Below are 17,230 nucleotides of genomic sequence, written 5' to 3'. Positions count from 1 at the left end.
CGCGCGTATCGAAGAGCGGCTTGCATGAATTCGTATTCAGACTAATGCAAGCTTATCGAAGCTTAGATAGCACAAATGCAGGCATTCTCTTATTAGTTAATTATTTACAATACCCCTAAGAGACCTCATGCAATGGGGGGGTGACACAAACTCATGCATGACAAGTACAGCACTAGCGCTCGAAATACAACGACTAATACATTGTTTACAGCAGAAACTTGAAATATAACCCAACTGGAATTATAGGCATTAAATAGAACTGCATGACATAAACACACGCACAAGGAACACGAAATAAATGGATATGAACCGTGACTTTATGCAACAATTCTTGATCTCCAGGTTCCCAGCTTGGCGTGAGTCCTTCTCTTTGATAAAGAGTGCTCGTGCTTGCCCACTTTGTTTTTTTGTGTCCGTGGATTAATTTGCGCTAAACTACCATAATTTTAGTGTAAGAACAACTAACTCAGCAGTCAGCCCTCCTGCTTGTTAACCACGCAATGATCTGTATTCCCTTCTGGGTAAACGTGGGCCAGGTAGAATTGGCCACTGTTAGCAGCTGCAGTTGTTGCATTGTTCGACTCTCCGCTTTCACACAGGCTGGCGGCGCTGTGCAAGACGTCGTGTAAGTTCGAGGACATCCTATTCTCGCACTTGGTAGGTGAACCCCCCCTTTTTTATGTCACATGGTATGCACGCCTAATAGCACATCTGCAGTCTTGTGTATTACAGTCTGTGGCGAGGCACGTATATAACCACGTCACGTTGTCAAGCTGTCGTGAACGACTAAAGCTGTTGAGGGGAAGTTTTACACCGGGACCGACTCGAATTCTGTCTATAAAAGACGATTCCGAGGATTTGTCTTTAATAGACAATTTTTTTTAAATATCCTCATTGATCTTATATGTAGTATTACATGTAATATCACATGTATATATTTTTAAAATATCTGCATGCGAAACGCAATGTTCTCTCTAGACAACCGCAGAACCGATGTGAGTGAAATTTGTCGCAGTGAAAAGAGAATGATAAGTTGTGAGTGAAGGCCTCGTAATTTATACGAAAATTTACGAAATTCGGTTAGCTTAAATAAAATTGATGCACAAACCTTATAAATCCGTAACACTGCCTCCCCCCTCCCCTCCCCCTCCACCCGAAATAGTAATAAGAATAGAAAAGGCAGCAATCGCAGTTTTTTAAACTGCATTTGTTAGAGTACCTAAAACGGGCACATGGGGAGCATGAACTTATGACTTACATGGGAAATAGTTGCAGCGTTTACGAGGGTCTTGCAACAGTCCTACTGAGAAATTAGTGGCATATGTCAGGGTGGCGCTGAGTACATTCATTCTGACCGCTTTGGATTTCTCAACAAGTGTGGTTTTCAGAAATGTGATGGCGTTCCTCATTGCTAACACAGTCCTAAACTTGACTTTTCAGGTTTTCTTTCTTCTAGGTTTGTCATTTTCGAGATTTTCCTTGATAAACAATTGTAAGCCTAAAAAGAAAAAAATCTGCTCCACGTAGCCGGTAGATTCTGACATTTGCTTTGAAATGAAACAAATGTTATAAGCATCGCAGCAGTGAATGCGGAGAACAGGAATTCTCTTTTCCTACGTATTTAAACTTAGGAGCTCCAGAGACCCAACTTAAGCTTGCCCAACTGATTTCTTAAGAGTGAAAGTCAACACCACGGTCTGCGAACCTTCGCAGGATGTCACTAACTGTGGAAACCACCGAGTGATGTTTATTTCACATCTGGATGGCGGTCGCAATTATTGTTCACAGTGGACGTTGTTTATCAAGCTCGACGACGGCGAAAATCAAGGACAATTGAAACTAATAGACATATTATAACGGGCGTCTCATACTGTATACAACTTCCTCTCGTAATTCACAAAGCCGAGAGATGTGGTCGCTTGGAGAACGTTCATGCGCACGTGGCAAGTCTTAGGGAACTAGGGAGTATTTTATAAGGATAACTATATTAAGGAGGAAGTATATTAAGAAACTATATTAAGGAGGAACTATATTATAAATAAGGAGAACTATATTTACGTGCGCATAACGCTCAGAGCAGTGCTTCCGAAAGCACTGTACACCATGCTGCGTGCACACGTGAAGTCAATTTATTTCAGCACCCGAAAATAAAATCATAAAGTTTGTGTGGGGGGGGGGGGGGGGTTGCAACTAAAACCATTTCAAAGATTGACCAAGGCCTTTACGCACGTTTTAAATGAGACAGCAGCACTTTGTGAATCGTAACAGATTCATAAGCCTCATATGTAATTCAGTACCCGGTTTAATATGATTAGGACACAGCGGGATAGAGTGCCCGACTTCTGCGCGCGCATTTTCAACTTTACAGAAGCATCGGTCATTGATTTTCAACTCACTTCAATGCGAACTAAGCGGCGAGAACACAGCGCACAAGAAGCCATCAGCACTCGGAGCTCTCTGTCCACATCGCAGATAGCTTTCAAGATAGGGCCCGCGCGGCCGCACCATACGCAGTCGCCGCCGGAGTAGAACCGACGACGAATTAGAAGGCCTTGTCTTTAAAAGACAAGACCTTTTTTGGAGACTTCAGGTCGATTTGGCATTCGTGGGACCCGGGGGTCTGAAAACCTCCGTCTAGTAAATTAGATGATTGAGCCCTTCTAGTGCACGTATGACAGGAAGAAAGGTGTAATGAAGCTTGGAACGAAAAAGACGCACTAAGTTAGCGTAGAACTATGCACGGAGCACTAATGATGCGTAATTAGCGAAAAAAAGGCCCAGAATTAAACTTAGATACGCTCGTTCAAACTGCGTGCGCCTGAAATCGGAACCAGAAGTGTGGGTTTATTCAACAAAAATTGTGGGCCGATCCCAGAGATAGCGCAGTCTAAATGTGTTTGGCGATACCGAAGGTAGCGTGGTATAAGCAACAAACCACGTGGCACACTTATGCGTCCAAGACCTTGCCTTTCTTCGATGTCATCCGCCACTTACTCGCCTTTCTTATATGTATAAACGCCTCATTATAAAATTCTTTTTTTTTCTTTTAGGAGGATAAGAAAGCCAACGAGAAGCAGCGATTGTCCTCTGCTAGGCTTGTGCACAGGGAAATGTGCTACGTCATACTTACCGCTCTTGGAAATATCCACGATGCGGCGCTCGGTGCGTTCGAAATCCTGCACCCATGGGACGACACAGATTTCTTCAGTAAGGGCATTTGTTTGCACTGCGTCTAGTTTACCGAGAACCAGCAATTCTCGCGAAGGAGGAGGGAGAGGGTGCTAGTTTGCGTGAAATTTCGTCGCCTCATTGCTGTGCGAAACCCTCGTAGACGTCATAACATTTTTTTTGTAAGCTACAAATCTATAGGTCACGCTTGTCCGCTTTAGATGCTCTATCGGATGTAGTTTACGAAACTGTCATATGGGTTTTTGGTGCAGAGTTATGGATTTGTAAACTTTGTGCTTCACTTTTTTTGAGTACCGTGTTCGGGATTTATATATATATTAGAGGTTCTAATCCAAAATTCTGCTCCCGGACTACAGTAGTTAGTACTTAAAAGTATCTCTCAAGTGCACCCATCTCATTCAAATCAGTTCAGCAGTTGTCGTGTGAGAGCATTTATGTGTTTGACATGTACTTGAATATGGAAATCGAAGTTGGCCCCGAGCTAGAGCTTCCGTGACCACGTTCATAACCACGTGCTATCTCGTCCTCGGTGAAAAATTTCAACTTAATCACTTTCTTATTCATACGTGATTTAGTTAGCTTGTTTTGTTGGGGGGACGCGGGGGGGGGGGGGTTGTTTAATGTGAGCAGAAAGGTATTGCTTGCTGCTCAAATGCTCCTTCTTGTATTAAAAAAAAATTCCTTGAAGGGGACGTAGTATTATGCACGGTTCCTGAATCATAGGACCTCTTAAAGCACATTTCATTTTCAATAGTTTTATTTATAAGCAACGCTCACGATAGGAAAACTGAAACCGAAATAAAAATTTCATATTAGGCTTGACGTCTTGACGTGTCGGCGATGGCACGTGCATAGTGTAGGTAAGGAGATTGTAAGGGCGATTTTATTGAACCTTCGCGTGCAGCAAAAAACGAACCAAAAGCAAAAACAAAAAGAAAGCTCAAGTAAATAACTATCATAACAAGCATACCGCAAACGATTGTTTCAGATATGACGCCATCTTAATTTTTTTTTCGAATTTTATCGCTTCTTTCCCTGCGTGTAAAACGGCAAATACTAAGCTGTATATTCTCTTTTTTGTTGTTGCTTTTGCAGAGAAGATTTGCCCAAAGGACACGTTTTTGAAGATACAGGCTACATCTCAGGTAAAGCGTAACCGGAATGCACTAAACTGTGCATACGTTCTGACTATTTGACTGAATATGTTAATGTAAGATATAATGTTCTTGATGACTCCCCACGTAAGCTGATTTGATTGTGACCTTTTAGGTCGAGACTTACAAAGCAGCCCAGAGCAAGGATACAGATATGTACGCATCAGTACGACGCAGTTGGTAGCCGTATTACAAAAGAGCAATGTAAACAAACGTAAAGGTGTGGTCCACAAGGCAAAAGAAATACAGACGAAAGAGCACAACAAGTACAGTAAATCAGGACACACTTGTTTAAGTCGATTTTGTGGTAATTACTCAAGTTACTGGGAGCTGGTTCCAGTATTTAACGTAGGGGTTTCTTTTATTTTTTTTGTATATATGAAACTTTTGGGGTGCTAACGGTTGAAATAACCAAAAGAACCGAACAGGTATTCGCCGAACAGGTATTCAGGCATTCGCTAGTAAATAGAGAGTATATGTGCCGTATGTATGTGAAGAAAAAAAAAAGATACCGGGAGAAATGGTTAAACATGCAAAATCAACCAGGCAGGGTGCATATGTCTGAATTATTAATGTGGTGCTCTTTTCCAATCCACTAAATTTCATTATTGCCCCATTTCTTAAGCCTTGAGAACCCCAGAAGCGTTATTCATTCCACGCGCATTATTTTAACTACATTACTATATTACGTGCGTGCATTAAGAAAAAGGCCAATATATTAGGTACGCATCATGTTTAAGCTAAATGTGCCTCGCGTGCGCAAAATGACCTTCGCTTCGCGTACCAACCTATTTCTTTTTTTCTTTTTTTTTTGTGTTCCAGCTAGCAAATCAGTGGTATAGTTGGTAGTATTGGAACGCAATTTCGGCAAATGCGTTGCCGCGCAAGCAACAATACCCGAAAACATAACCGTCAGGTGGCGGACGAGTGCAAACAATCAAAGAAAATCAAGGAGGGGGGGGGGGGGGGGCATATGTTACTTTTATTTGCACAAGGTTGCGAAATGTCCTGAATGGGCTACTGTTTGGTAATACTGAAACGAGGAAACGGTGACTGCTACGCAAGCGTCTTCGTTCCCGATGCTTTGATGGGGCCGTAGACATTTGGGCTGCTGCATGTGTTAGTAGATTACCTTTATACGATACCAGCAAAGAAACTCTTACCGTAGCCATGATAAGCCAGAAAAAAATCAGGTGAGTTTGCACTCGGTTGCGCAAAGCTTACGCACAGCGAAGCTTACTGGCTGCTACTGCTAGGTATAAACTTGGTTGCTGCTAGGTCTTAACTTGGTTTAACTTAACTACGCATGTAGAAAGGTATTCTCGAGCGATCATTTTCGGAGGTACCTTCCCTTACGCGACATTTCGCGTGACTAGCGCGGGACGCGTGGGCGCCTACGAGCGACAGCGCTCCTGGCATGCCACAAGCGCAGGCATGCTAACCAAGTTTGGTACAGTGCCAAGAACGCTGTCGCTTGCCGACGCCGAACGCGTTGGCGACATTTCGTGTGACTAGCGTTGGACGCCTCGGCGCGTATACGAGCGACAACGTTTCTGGCATGCCACAAACGCAGGCAGGCTAACCAAGGTTGACACAGTGCCAAGAACGCTGCTGCTTGGCGACGCCGAACGCATTGGAGGCTAGACGCTCGATATTAATCGGCCAGCTTCGCTGTGTCTTGAGCTTTGCGCGGCCTAGTTGGTGCAAGCTTTCGCCTTTTAGATGCGAAGCAGCTTATGGTCGGGGCTAAAACGGCGTTGCATGTAGGCACCCTAGTCGGGGCTATGTCACTCCCTCCCTCCCTCTCTCCGCCGTGCAGCGCCCGCGCACCCCTACTGCGCATGCGCATCCTTCTCTCCTCTCCTTGTCTCATCTCCTCTCCTCCCTCCTCCCCCTCCTCTCCTTCTCTCATCCCCATTCTCTCATTCCTCCTCTCCTCTCCGACGCTCCTCTACTCTCCGGATTGCGCAACGAATGGCAAAACCTGCGGCTCCGCGCTCGATAATGCGAAGCAGCTTAGGTTAGACGCGCGACGGTAGGCGCCCCAGAGGCACCGGCAACAGTCACCAACGCCGCGCGCGTTCGGTGCGAACGCGGGCAAAACACCGACGGCGTCGACAACAGTTCTGCGCGTTGCTGGTGCTGCTGCATGTCCAAGTTTATACAGCTGATAAAACTACCTTGAGTCGACCCTATGGCTGCTTCACATACTACTCAGGGTTCCCCTACGGGAACATGGTGTAACTTTTTTTCCTCCTGAGATCAGCGCGCCGCGAAGAGAAGAGAGGCAGGGGTCGGGAAGGCAGGGAGCTGGCGAGGAGGAGACCGCGTGGTCTCCTCCTCCGCCACTTCCGGGTTGCGATGGCTACCACGGCTACGCACCATAAATTACGGCTGGCTTAAGCAGCTTCGCTGTTAAAAATCGAGCTTTCTACTCTGTGCAGGTGGATGACCAGCGAAGTTATTTAGCACACGACTTGCGTCGTCTTGCTTGGCAAGCCGCTTGCAGCTGGCCTCTCGGGAACGGTTTTCATCGGTGTTTACCAGCCCGCCACCGCCGATTGCATTCTTGCATCTGTTCTCGCCGTCGCTATTCGTATAGGCGCGATGCTCCTCGGGAGTGCGCACTATACGGGGCCTCCCCACTACGACGAGAGTAGTGAAATTGAAAATGAAGAACGGCAGCTTGGGTCTTGCTGACAACGCACGACGGTGCCGCCACCCCCGAAGAGCGGAAGAAAACTAGGCACACATGAGCTTGGAACGACAAAAAGAGACGGCGGTGTGAACGTAGACATGGCCGAAGCGGGCCGCACAGCCGTAAATCTTTGAGAAACGTTTCTTATCTGCCAGAGAGTCCTATTGATAACTAATTACTCGAGATGCATATCCAAGTGATGAGACGTATAAGGTTTTGCTTAGAATGAAGCGATTGTGCATCAAATTCGGGAGCTGAGTTTTTGCACACGCAGATCTGTTGCCGGACGCGAAAAATGCATAGAACCCTAGCCATACACAGCTTCGCTGTACAAAAAAAGAAAAAAAAAACCGAAAGAAAAAATGGCCGCGTATCTGCGTGCTTCGCTGCAAATGTCGTCGAAAGACGATAATCTTCTGCCGGCCGTACTACATGAGTGCTGGTCTGATCCGCGGCCAGCCGTGATGCTGTTCCCGTACCATTTCCGTCCTGGCATGATAAATGCAATGGAGGTTTGTTTGAACAGCTTTCATTTTACCGCATTATCACTGCTGGCATGCCATGTGTTCGTACCTCCACGATATGTCAGCAATGTTTCGGTCGCGTGTGGTATACTGTATAGCATGACATTTTGCAAAGAAGAACCATTTGTGAGACATGAATGTATTTTATTGCGTGGAAGGGTCAATGGCTGTGCGCTGCGTTGTCTGGTCATGTCTTGTAGAGTGGGTTGTATTTCATCAAGCGGCCATTTATGTTTTGCCCTGCCTCAGACAGCGCTTCCTTTATGTTGAATCGGCCGCATCTGGCTGGCATTGATAAAATTGAGGAGGCGCTGCGTGAGACATGGACGCCATCTGGCAATACATCGGGAAACATGAGCTTGTGCAGAGGGTGTCCTTCCTCCATGGCAGAGGGCGCTCGTCGGCGCGCAGTCGGGGAAACACGAGCTTGTGCAGAAGGTTCCCTCCATTCGTGGCAGACGTCGTTCGTCGGCACGCATAGCATGGCATTTTCAGCGCAGCTTAAGAAACTAGGGTCTTTAGAGTTACGTATCTATGTATTTTCTATTAAAGGAACACACCTCCTAATACTTACCTAGTGATGTTGCGCCTCAAATATGCGTAATATTTACTTTTTGATCGATAAAGTTCACAAGTATGAACAGCCGTACCAGTTTGAGTAGTGTGGGCGGTAAGCAAGTGGTCCAACTTTGGCCGGGTGGCTGTATCGGTTGACAGACAGACAAACAGAAAGACAGACAGACAGACAGACAGACAGACCAAATTTTCAGCGTTTAAGTTCCCCAAGAAAGACTATCGTCTTTAAAAGGAAAAAAATACCGCGTATACTGGAGAAGTGGCGACACTGCACGGCACAGGTGCCGTGCAGTTCCCGCATTAGCGCGCCTTGTCATCATGGATTTTGACGGCGCCTCCTGCAGGACCTAGGGATCTTTTTTAGGGGCGAAGCTCCTTATAGCGGCACCCGTTCCGTCCCCGTCGTAGTAGTAGTAGTAGTGTGTAACCAGTCTGAGAAAAATGAGAAAAAAATGTGGTTGATCCCTCTTATATAGGAATCGGTATAGAACACGAAAGTGAAACGTGTCTTCACAGAAGTAGTGTAATGTTTATTGCACATTGATATATAATGTCTATTGGTGTTTTGTGGCTAAAGCGCCCTTAGGCGTTGATGCACCCACGCTGATGCCTGGTGGCACGTCTCCTCCATCACGACTACCAACGTCGATGACCATGAGCAACCGTCGTGCATATGGAAGCTGCACTACGCTGCACACGCTAGCACAACGCGAAAGACGAAGCACGTAACTGACACACTAATACAACGCGCAAGACAAAGCACGTAACTGAATCGTCACCGAGTCAAATCAGCGCGTACAGCGCGTCGTAATTGCAGCCTCCGCGATGAACTTCAGAAACATTTTCAGAGCTAATTGCGGAGGCCACGCTCCGCTGTGCTGAGTACGGTGAACGCCACCTAGGTGGCGTTGGTAGTGCTTCTTGATGCCAGCGTCCCTTCGAATGCTGGCATCGAGGCGTCGTAGTGCTGAGACCACCGAAGCGTTCACTGTCGGTGCGCGTTAGTGTCATAATGCAGTACTTCTCTTTTCTGCTCGTAGGCGGCGGCACCGCCCCGAGCAAGAGCGCGGGTACACGGAGGAGTGTTAGATATATAAGGCGCGTCTGTGTAGCTCTCTGCAAATGCGTTTGTGGCGCAATGGGTTAAACGCTCGGCGATCTATCGTCGCGGACCGAGAGGTCGTGGGTTCGATTTCCAAATTTTGCATGTTTGTGGAACTTTTTCTTCTGGTTTCTTTCTTTGTATTATGTTCGTGTACATTGTAAGCTGACGTATTTCCGTGACGGAAATACGTCAGTGAAGTCTTGGTGGACCCCGGCATAAAACACTTTCGTGTTAAAAAATTCCGAAGTTGTGTCCGTAGCGCGGAATCGAACCAGGGACCCCTCGCTTCCGAGCGCGCGGCGTTAGCCCACTACGCCACGAAGCTTTTTTTTTCTTTATTGAACTACGCCACGAAGCGGACATGGACAAACGCACCACGATGGCTATAAATACCCAACATTAACGAAAGGCCGCGTTTCTAACGCGTTTGTGCTAGCGCGTTACGGCCCGTGCAAGAAGCTGGTGTAAGACGCTGTGGCCTCTCCGCCTTACCTTCAACGCGTTTCGAACGCGCTGCCCAAAGCGGTGGCAAGTCAAGTTCAAGTCGAGGAGCGTTTATGAATACGGGGGGTATACTCTCTCAGCAGTCATGTGATGGCGTCGGCAAACGCGGTGCACGTTCCGGCATGTGTAAATGGCTGCGTAAGACGCTGTGGCCGCTCCCCCTTACTAGAGAGTACTGCACGTTTCTAACGCGTTTGTGCTAGCGTCCCCTTAAGCGGGAGATCCGATAATTCCCTCCGGAGCTTCGCCCACTCATCATCATTCACCTCGTGGATCTGCTGTCATTTTTTTAATGTTGTTGTTGCTGCCAAAAAAATATCGCAGTTTCGCCCGAAAGGTGAAGCATCAATTGCGATAGCAAATTAGTAGAAAGCTATACGGAGTAAGGATAGTGGTTTTATCAGCTGTATAAACTTGGACATGCAGCAGCAACGCACAGAAGTGTTGTCGACGCTGTCGGTGTTGGAGTGTCTAATAGATCATCATCGCCCTTCCTTCTTGTGCCCGGGTTAGCTCGCCATACGTTCGCACTGAACGCGCGCGGCGTTGGTGTCTGTTGCCGGTGCCTCTGGGGGCGGCTCGGAGGTTTTCGACGAGATCAGAATGGGACGCTCGTCGAGCAGCGTCGGAAATCTTACCCACCTTTTCGCCTCGCAACATGTTTATATAAATACGCATTTGGTGCCGCAGCTAAACGTCGCCTCCCCTCCCTCCCTCCCGCCCCCCACCCCTGGCCTTTCGCTCGATAGAAGAAGGCGCGTTTGCTCTCTATATATGGTGATTGTAAAGGAGGAAAGAGACGCTTAATTCTGCAGCCCTTCAGGGAACACGGCGCAGAACGCGCGTTGGCTTTCCGACGTGCGTTCGCTCCCCGTGAAAGCGCGCGTCCCTCGCGCCCTTTCACTCGCACATACAGCGTCCGGAGCGGGGCAATGATTTCATTTGGCGCTGAGCCGTGCTCCCTCAAGGGCTGCAGAAGATAGCGCCAACCTTTCCCTTTCCCTCAAGAACCACTTATCATCATCATCATCATCATCATCATCATCATCATCATCATCATCATCATCGCCGTTTACGTCATACGGAACCTCACGGCGACGGCGACGCCGACGGCAGAAATCCGCTTTGGAGTGTCCATATAATTGCTATCACAATAAAATGTACTATACGTTGTATTATAAACGAAGTAAAGACTGAAATTAGCAAGTTTGGACAACTAGATCACAACGGTCGAAATAAGAGAAAATGCTTTGGAAATGACTGACGTCACACTTACGTATATACCGACTATACAGGATTTCGGCGCGAAATTAAAATCAAAATTTATTATTAAAACCAATACCCTATATTTTCTCTGCCTATAATCAAGCTATATTACATTGAAATTAACAAGAGTAGTGTTTTGAGAGAATGCTTTATCAGTTTAAACTGATTTAAATGTTTGTCATTAGTGTCAATTTAAGTCCGTATTCGCTCCGTTCGTATACAGAAGACACGTGCTCTGAAAACTTCTATATATTGTTGCACGTTCACCAATACAATATTTATACACTTAAACGAACATTATGGATTTCCAAATAGAAAGCCGCATGTCAGGAATCATATACGGGATTACTAGATATGGGAGTTATAGGGCGTATGTCTTTTTTCGATAGGACTTCCCCGCCCTGTGCGTATACAGGGTGTCCCAACTATCATGTACCAAGATTTAAAAACATGCAAATGCCACGTAGCTGGACAGAACCAAGGTAATATTGTTTGCCGTCGCTTGTAAATACTCAGATAATTTCTTGCATTCCGCCTACTTACATAATTCGTCTTTATAAATAATCAGCTTCTCAAATATTATAATTAGATGAAAAGTGTCAATTAGAAAATTGTAGAGCAACATGAGGAACTCCCGATACAGCTTTGAGTTGCTCAATACGTGCTACATAAATGCGTTTTTCCGACCGTGAAAGAAGCCTGCGAATACATGCAAAGTGCCTCGAGCGGCCAGTCGCGCGAGGCACTATGCGTGTATTGCGGATAGAAGAAAATGTCATGGTATGGTATGTTATGGTATGGTGTATGGTATAGGCTGATGATGATGATGATGATGATGATGATGGTATAAGCGGTGGGCACCTGTAGCTTAGTTTGGTCACATCGTTCTCTTCACCAGCTGCTGTTCCGCAGCAGTGATCAATGAATGAATGAATGAATGAATCAATCAATCAATCGCGCAGGTTGTAAGCGGCGAGCGGGCGTTCGTGGAGTTCGCGAGGGAGACGGTGGCTACGCTGTGCTGCCTGAACGCGCTCCTCTGGGAGGCGTTCCTGCGTCTCGTCGTGGGCCGGTCCAGGGCCAAGCGCTTCCTGTGCGCCGAGTACTACCGCAAGAAGGCCGAGTACTTCCAGGAGCTGTACTTCAGCTGCGAGAAGGACCGCTGTGCCTGCGTCCTCTCCTCGCAGGGCTGCCTGTGAGTGTTCATATTCTATATAGAGAGACTTACTGAAATTTCGAATGCCCTTTATTGAAGTCAGCGCTTTACTGCGATATCATTGTACGCGCGACGGCATCCATTCGTTGGAAGTGACGCAAAACAATGCGGTATGCTCCTTCCTGGAGGCTAAGTGCTATTCGACGAAGGTGATGTCGACCTTTGGATTTAGTGGGACGCACTCATAAGCGGCCACTGGCTGATCCGAGGACGACGACGTGTCTTGCTGGATGTGGCCCGGCTTCCATGTTGGCCAGTGTTGGGCCAACAACACAGTGTTCCTACCGTGCTTCCACGTAATACCTCCACCAAATAAACGTTACGTGGAAGCACAGTAGGTAAACTATTTACAAGGTGTACTTACGAGGGGTAGCAAGCACTGGCCAAGGTGGAAGCCAGCCAACATATATACAACAAGGCACGCCTTCGTCCTCGGATCAGCCAGTGGCCGCTTACCGGTGTGTCCCACTAAATCCAAGGGTCGACATCTTCGTTGAATAGCACGTTTCTTCTTTGGCTTCCAGGACTGGGTCGTATAGTCCATTGGCCGAGGCAATTCGCGAGTTCCAGTTCCCGACCATGGTGCCTCCACTTGAGGTGTTCTGCCCCGAGGTTGACGAATGTCCCAGGCGACCCGTGGTCGTCTTCGAAGAACAGTACGACCGCTTCTGCGATCTCTGCCCGCTCTGCGGACTCGTGCAGCATTACGGTGAGGAATCGCCGGAACGGTACCCCTACTTTTGTGATATTAAATAGCACTATTCAGCCTTGCCAGTCAACATGTACGTAAATAAATGTATCGATCAATAAAATGGGAGTTTATTGCCAAAACAGGTTACATATTTACAAAACTATTTGGATCGTTAGCTTATGTGACTTAGTTATCAGTTCAGTCTGATATACACACATGCTTGTAGTATAAGCCAGGTTATAAGCAGAGCTGTAAAAAACCAATCATTCATACGTGCGTGCATGAACAGCATATAGGGTCGTTGACCGTTGACCGTTGCGATTGCAAGTATAGTTCACCCGTCGTGGTGGCGTTGTGCTGCTAAGGCCGAGAGCGCGGGATCATTCATTACGGACACGTTAAACAAAACTAGGTGGCCAAAATTAATCCCAAGTCACCCTCTACGGCCTGCCTCACAATCCTATCGTTATTTAGGAAACCATGGAACTAAAAAAAAGGTGTAGTTCAAAATTAGCTGACTATATAGTTCCGTCCAGTATCATTAGAAAGGTTTAGCTTGTCTGGTAATCGGGAAAACGCAGGCGGTCTGGGCGTTGGGGCGTTGGGGCGGAGGCGCAAACGTGAGCGGCCGGCATGGTGCTACCACCTGGTGGCGCAGAGATAAAACAGACGAAAACAGCTAATATTGCAGTGACCAAGTGTATTCTACTTCGCTGCTGGCGTAAATTTTCGGCAGCAACACAATTACGCCACTGCCGAAAATTTACGCCAGCAGCGAAGTAGAATACACTTGGTTACTGCAATATTAGCTGTTTTTGTCTGTTTCAACTCTGCGCCACCAGGTGGCAGCACCATATAGGCCGCTCACGTTTACGCCTCCGCCCCAACGCCCAGACCGTCTGCGTTTTACCCGATTACAGGACAAGCTAAACCTCTCTATTAAAAAGCGGTAGCGTGTGCGCGAGTCGAGCCTCGATTATCGTACACAAAGAAGAATCGTCATTCTCATACAGTTATCTTTCGCGGGTGCCTCCACGTGTCCATTATTGACGGATTGGTGCTGCCTTCCCTCGAGCATGCGCAGATGAGTTTTGTGTCTTCCTTCTTTCAGCCAATGTGTGACCTTGCTGTTAATAGGTGGCGTTCGTGTGTTCCTTTTCAAATGAGTGTTTGGCCTCTTTTGAAGTCAGAGGAGCGCATAGGAAAATTAGTTTTGAAGAAAGACTCGTGAACATAGATAAAAATTAATTGGTGGCTAAAGTGCACAAGTATCTGTACCTGAAAATCGTGGACACAGAATGAAGGAAGTGGCCAAGAAAGTTTGCAACCAGGCACAGGGTAATTGAAAATGTAAATGGACAACCAGGAGTCATCATAGAGAAGGTGAGAGAAACAGAGACAGCGAATTGGATGCAAATAATAGAAGCATAAAAACCATGGAGATCTACAAGAATGGGAAGAAAAAAATTTGAAAGAAAAATATGTACGATTACACAAAGGGAAGTGCCTTGCTATTTGAGGCTCGAGCTGGTTGCCTAAGGACAAAAACATACTGGGGCAAATATTTGCAATAAGATGAGGCATGTGTTCGCTGCAGCGAAAATCTGGAGACAACTCTGCACATCCTAATAGAATGCGAATATATTCACCCAGCAAGACCCGTAAGGAGTCTCCAGCCTCCAGAAGCGTTGGGATTTAAAGCGGATAAAAGCATTAACCGGTCAGTAGTCGAAATAAGCGAGAGACCTTAGGGTATCCTCGAAAAAAAAAAAGGCATAGAAGAGATTGAAAAGACCAGACGTTACAGCCATAGGTAGCGGTAGAAGGTAGATAGAGAAGTTTTGAGGAAGAAAGAAAGCAAAGATTAAGCAGATATATACAAAAATACTAGAATGACAAACATATGTAGTACGCCTGGTTAAATCAAGCAGGCTAGGTTACAATTTGTCACCGCTCTATTTCAGAGAGAATGCTAATAGATCATCATCGCCCTTCCTTCTTGTGCCCGGGTTAGCTCGCCTGCCTTTTTCAGTAGCGTGGGACCCGGTCCCTGTTCCCTTTCACTCGCAGAAGGGTGCGTGTCTGAAATGCACGTGGGCGGCCAGTCCAGCGTCGGCCAGGGCACCGGCGTTAGGGCCGCTGTTGCCCACACTCCGCGCAGGACAGGCGACATCGAGCCTCCCCTTCGATACTACACGCCGATGCTGTTTGCCGAATCGGCCGTAGGGGACGCTGCATCTACGAGCACCGGGGTGTCAGCGCCGGTCAGGAAGACGCCCATCGAGAGTGACAAGCTGGTGTGCGAGAGGTGATTAGTTCCATGTTTAAAGCCAACAGCTTCCCTTGGCACTTTCGACCGTTTATCTTGGTTGGTCGGCGGTCGGAGATCTGTGATGGTCGATGGTCGGACTCGGCAAGACGCCCATCAAGAGTGGCAAGCTGTTCTGCGAGAGGTGATTAGTTTAACTTTAAAGCGAACAGCTTTCCTTGGCTCTTTCGGCCGTTTTTTTCGTGGTAGGTTGGTGGTCGGAGATCTGTGATGGTCGATGGTCGGACTCGGCAAGGAAAGCATTCGTTTGTTCTGGCTATTCGCTAATATTCACAATCGTCGTCGATCGTTTCTGCACAATTTTCATTTCACTTTATTGCTTGAAAGGGGACACTATACTCGGCGACAATCTTAGAATGCAGCGACATATGTGACATCATCCAAGTCAAAAGAGAATTTGTAAAAATGCGTCAGCCAATCACGTTCGCTCATTATGGTGACGTAAAGCGCTTTTTATTTCTTGCTGCAAGTTTCAGGCCGCTAATTATATTGTACAGATGTATGTTTGTGTCACTGGTTTGAGGGTGACAGGTGGACGCCTTGTCAACTCTTATGGGAGATCATGGCACCAGTGCTTAGCCAAAGGTAACGTTTTTGTTATAATCAAGTGTCGTTCATTTTCTGATTAGCCGAGCATTTGCATAGCAGAGCAATAGCATTTAAGCTGTGAGCGGGCTCGAAATGGCGTGACTCTCCTTTGAGAGATGAAGGGGGGGGGGGGGGGGGAGCGTTGGCTTCACCTCAGTGTCGGGCACTATGTTTCGGAAAGCGAAGGCACGGAGGGCAGGTGCGCTGCGATGTTGTGGGTGAAGCTTGCGCTGAATTCTTATTTTGTCACCAAATATATAGAGAAACACTAACTCAGTTAGGAATGATAAAGTCTTCTTTAAAAACAATACTTTCGTTAATTTCGTCGTAAAAGGCTCGTTATTGAATCAAAATATGACCATAAGATGCTTTGCTGGGCTAGTTGGTGCGTAATTTCTTGCGGTGCTTTCAATCACGTCAAACTGTCATACGAAGACCAAAATTTAACTTTTTTAAAAATTTCGTGTCGAAATCTCATCGCCGGTACGTCAGTGCGACGTCAGAAATTTCGAACTACTTTTTCGTTTTTTTTCCTGCTTTTTCTTTCGTATTCGCGACGTTGCGGCTCAGTAAATATTCTTGACGCTTGCTAAGTTCAGTCCATGGGTCCTTTATGGTGAATTCCAATGGCGGATTCGGAGAAGCTGACCGACTTTGCGAGCGAGGACCTCTTTAAGTCGTTGAGCAACGCCTGCTAATCCGCGATTGGAAGACAACCTAATCCGCCGGAGCATAGCGTGAGAGCGGAAGTGCTAAACCGGATTCAGAGTTACCCAAGATACACTGCGTGTGATCATCCGCTTCCGCAATTCGCTGCCACTGTTCGCATCACTTATCAGAAACACAAATATACAAGTCGGTGCTGTCACTAGGGCAATTGCCTTTTTACCTGCATTTCGTGCAGGCTCGTGCAGCCGACTGTAGTCTCGTACAAAGACTATCACGTCGTGTGCTGCACTTGACTCACTGGGATGTAGCCAATCAGAGCAGACTGCGCGTCGTCTTCTGCATGAGAAGGCGAAAAGCGCCGGACTTCGCACTTACTAGCTGCGTATTTGCCGCCCTTGCCTGAAACTAAAAGTCAATGTACGAGTTCAGCAACAAATATACACAAATTGCAGCCAAATACACTGCGAATGCGCAGCGTACCAAGACAACTTCTCTATGCATATCACACAGCGCGGAGTCTGAAACAGCCTGCACCATCCATGTATCAGATAATTTTGTCATCTGTGACCGTCTGCGACACACGGTCACGCCAGCACTTAGCTACCCGTCCCTGCAGCAGCGAACTTTCACTATCGTTGCCATATCAGCGCTGACAGTCGCAGACAAAATGGCGTCACGCATTTGCAACGCAGGTCCGCTTGTTTTTCGTCTGCTACCTACA

The 17,230-nt window shown here is 46.9% G+C and overlaps 1 protein-coding gene across 1 annotated transcript; it reads left to right on the top strand.

Annotated features, from left to right (window-relative positions):
• The first annotated feature begins 591 nt into the window (after positions 1-591).
• On the top strand, positions 592-16,802 carry LOC125940872 (protein FAM135A-like). Its single transcript, XM_049657502.1, has 7 exons — positions 592-657; positions 3,051-3,207; positions 4,285-4,334; positions 11,979-12,211; positions 12,757-12,941; positions 14,994-15,231; positions 16,745-16,802. The coding sequence occupies exons 2-7, from the start codon at positions 3,111-3,113 to the stop codon at positions 16,800-16,802; spliced, it is 861 nt and encodes a 286-aa protein (XP_049513459.1). The 5' UTR covers positions 592-657; positions 3,051-3,110.
• The last annotated feature ends 428 nt before the right edge of the window (positions 16,803-17,230 follow it).

The sequence above is a fragment of the Dermacentor silvarum genome, chromosome 10 (assembly GCF_013339745.2).
Source record: "Dermacentor silvarum isolate Dsil-2018 chromosome 10, BIME_Dsil_1.4, whole genome shotgun sequence".
NCBI lineage: Eukaryota > Metazoa > Arthropoda > Arachnida > Ixodida > Ixodidae > Dermacentor > Dermacentor silvarum.
The sequence above is the reverse complement of the archived record's forward strand: the minus strand, read 5'-3'. Positions and strand labels throughout refer to the sequence as shown.

Coding starts and splice junctions, on each gene's coding strand:
- LOC125940872 (XM_049657502.1), top strand. CDS start 3,111: ATGTGCTACGTCATACTTACCGCTCTTGGAAATATCCACGATGCGGCG. Junction 4,335..11,978: donor AGATACAGGCTACATCTCAG/GTAAAGCGTAAC, acceptor TCAATCGCGCAG/GTTGTAAGCGGCGAGCGGGC. Junction 12,212..12,756: donor CTCTCCTCGCAGGGCTGCCT/GTGAGTGTTCAT, acceptor TTTGGCTTCCAG/GACTGGGTCGTATAGTCCAT.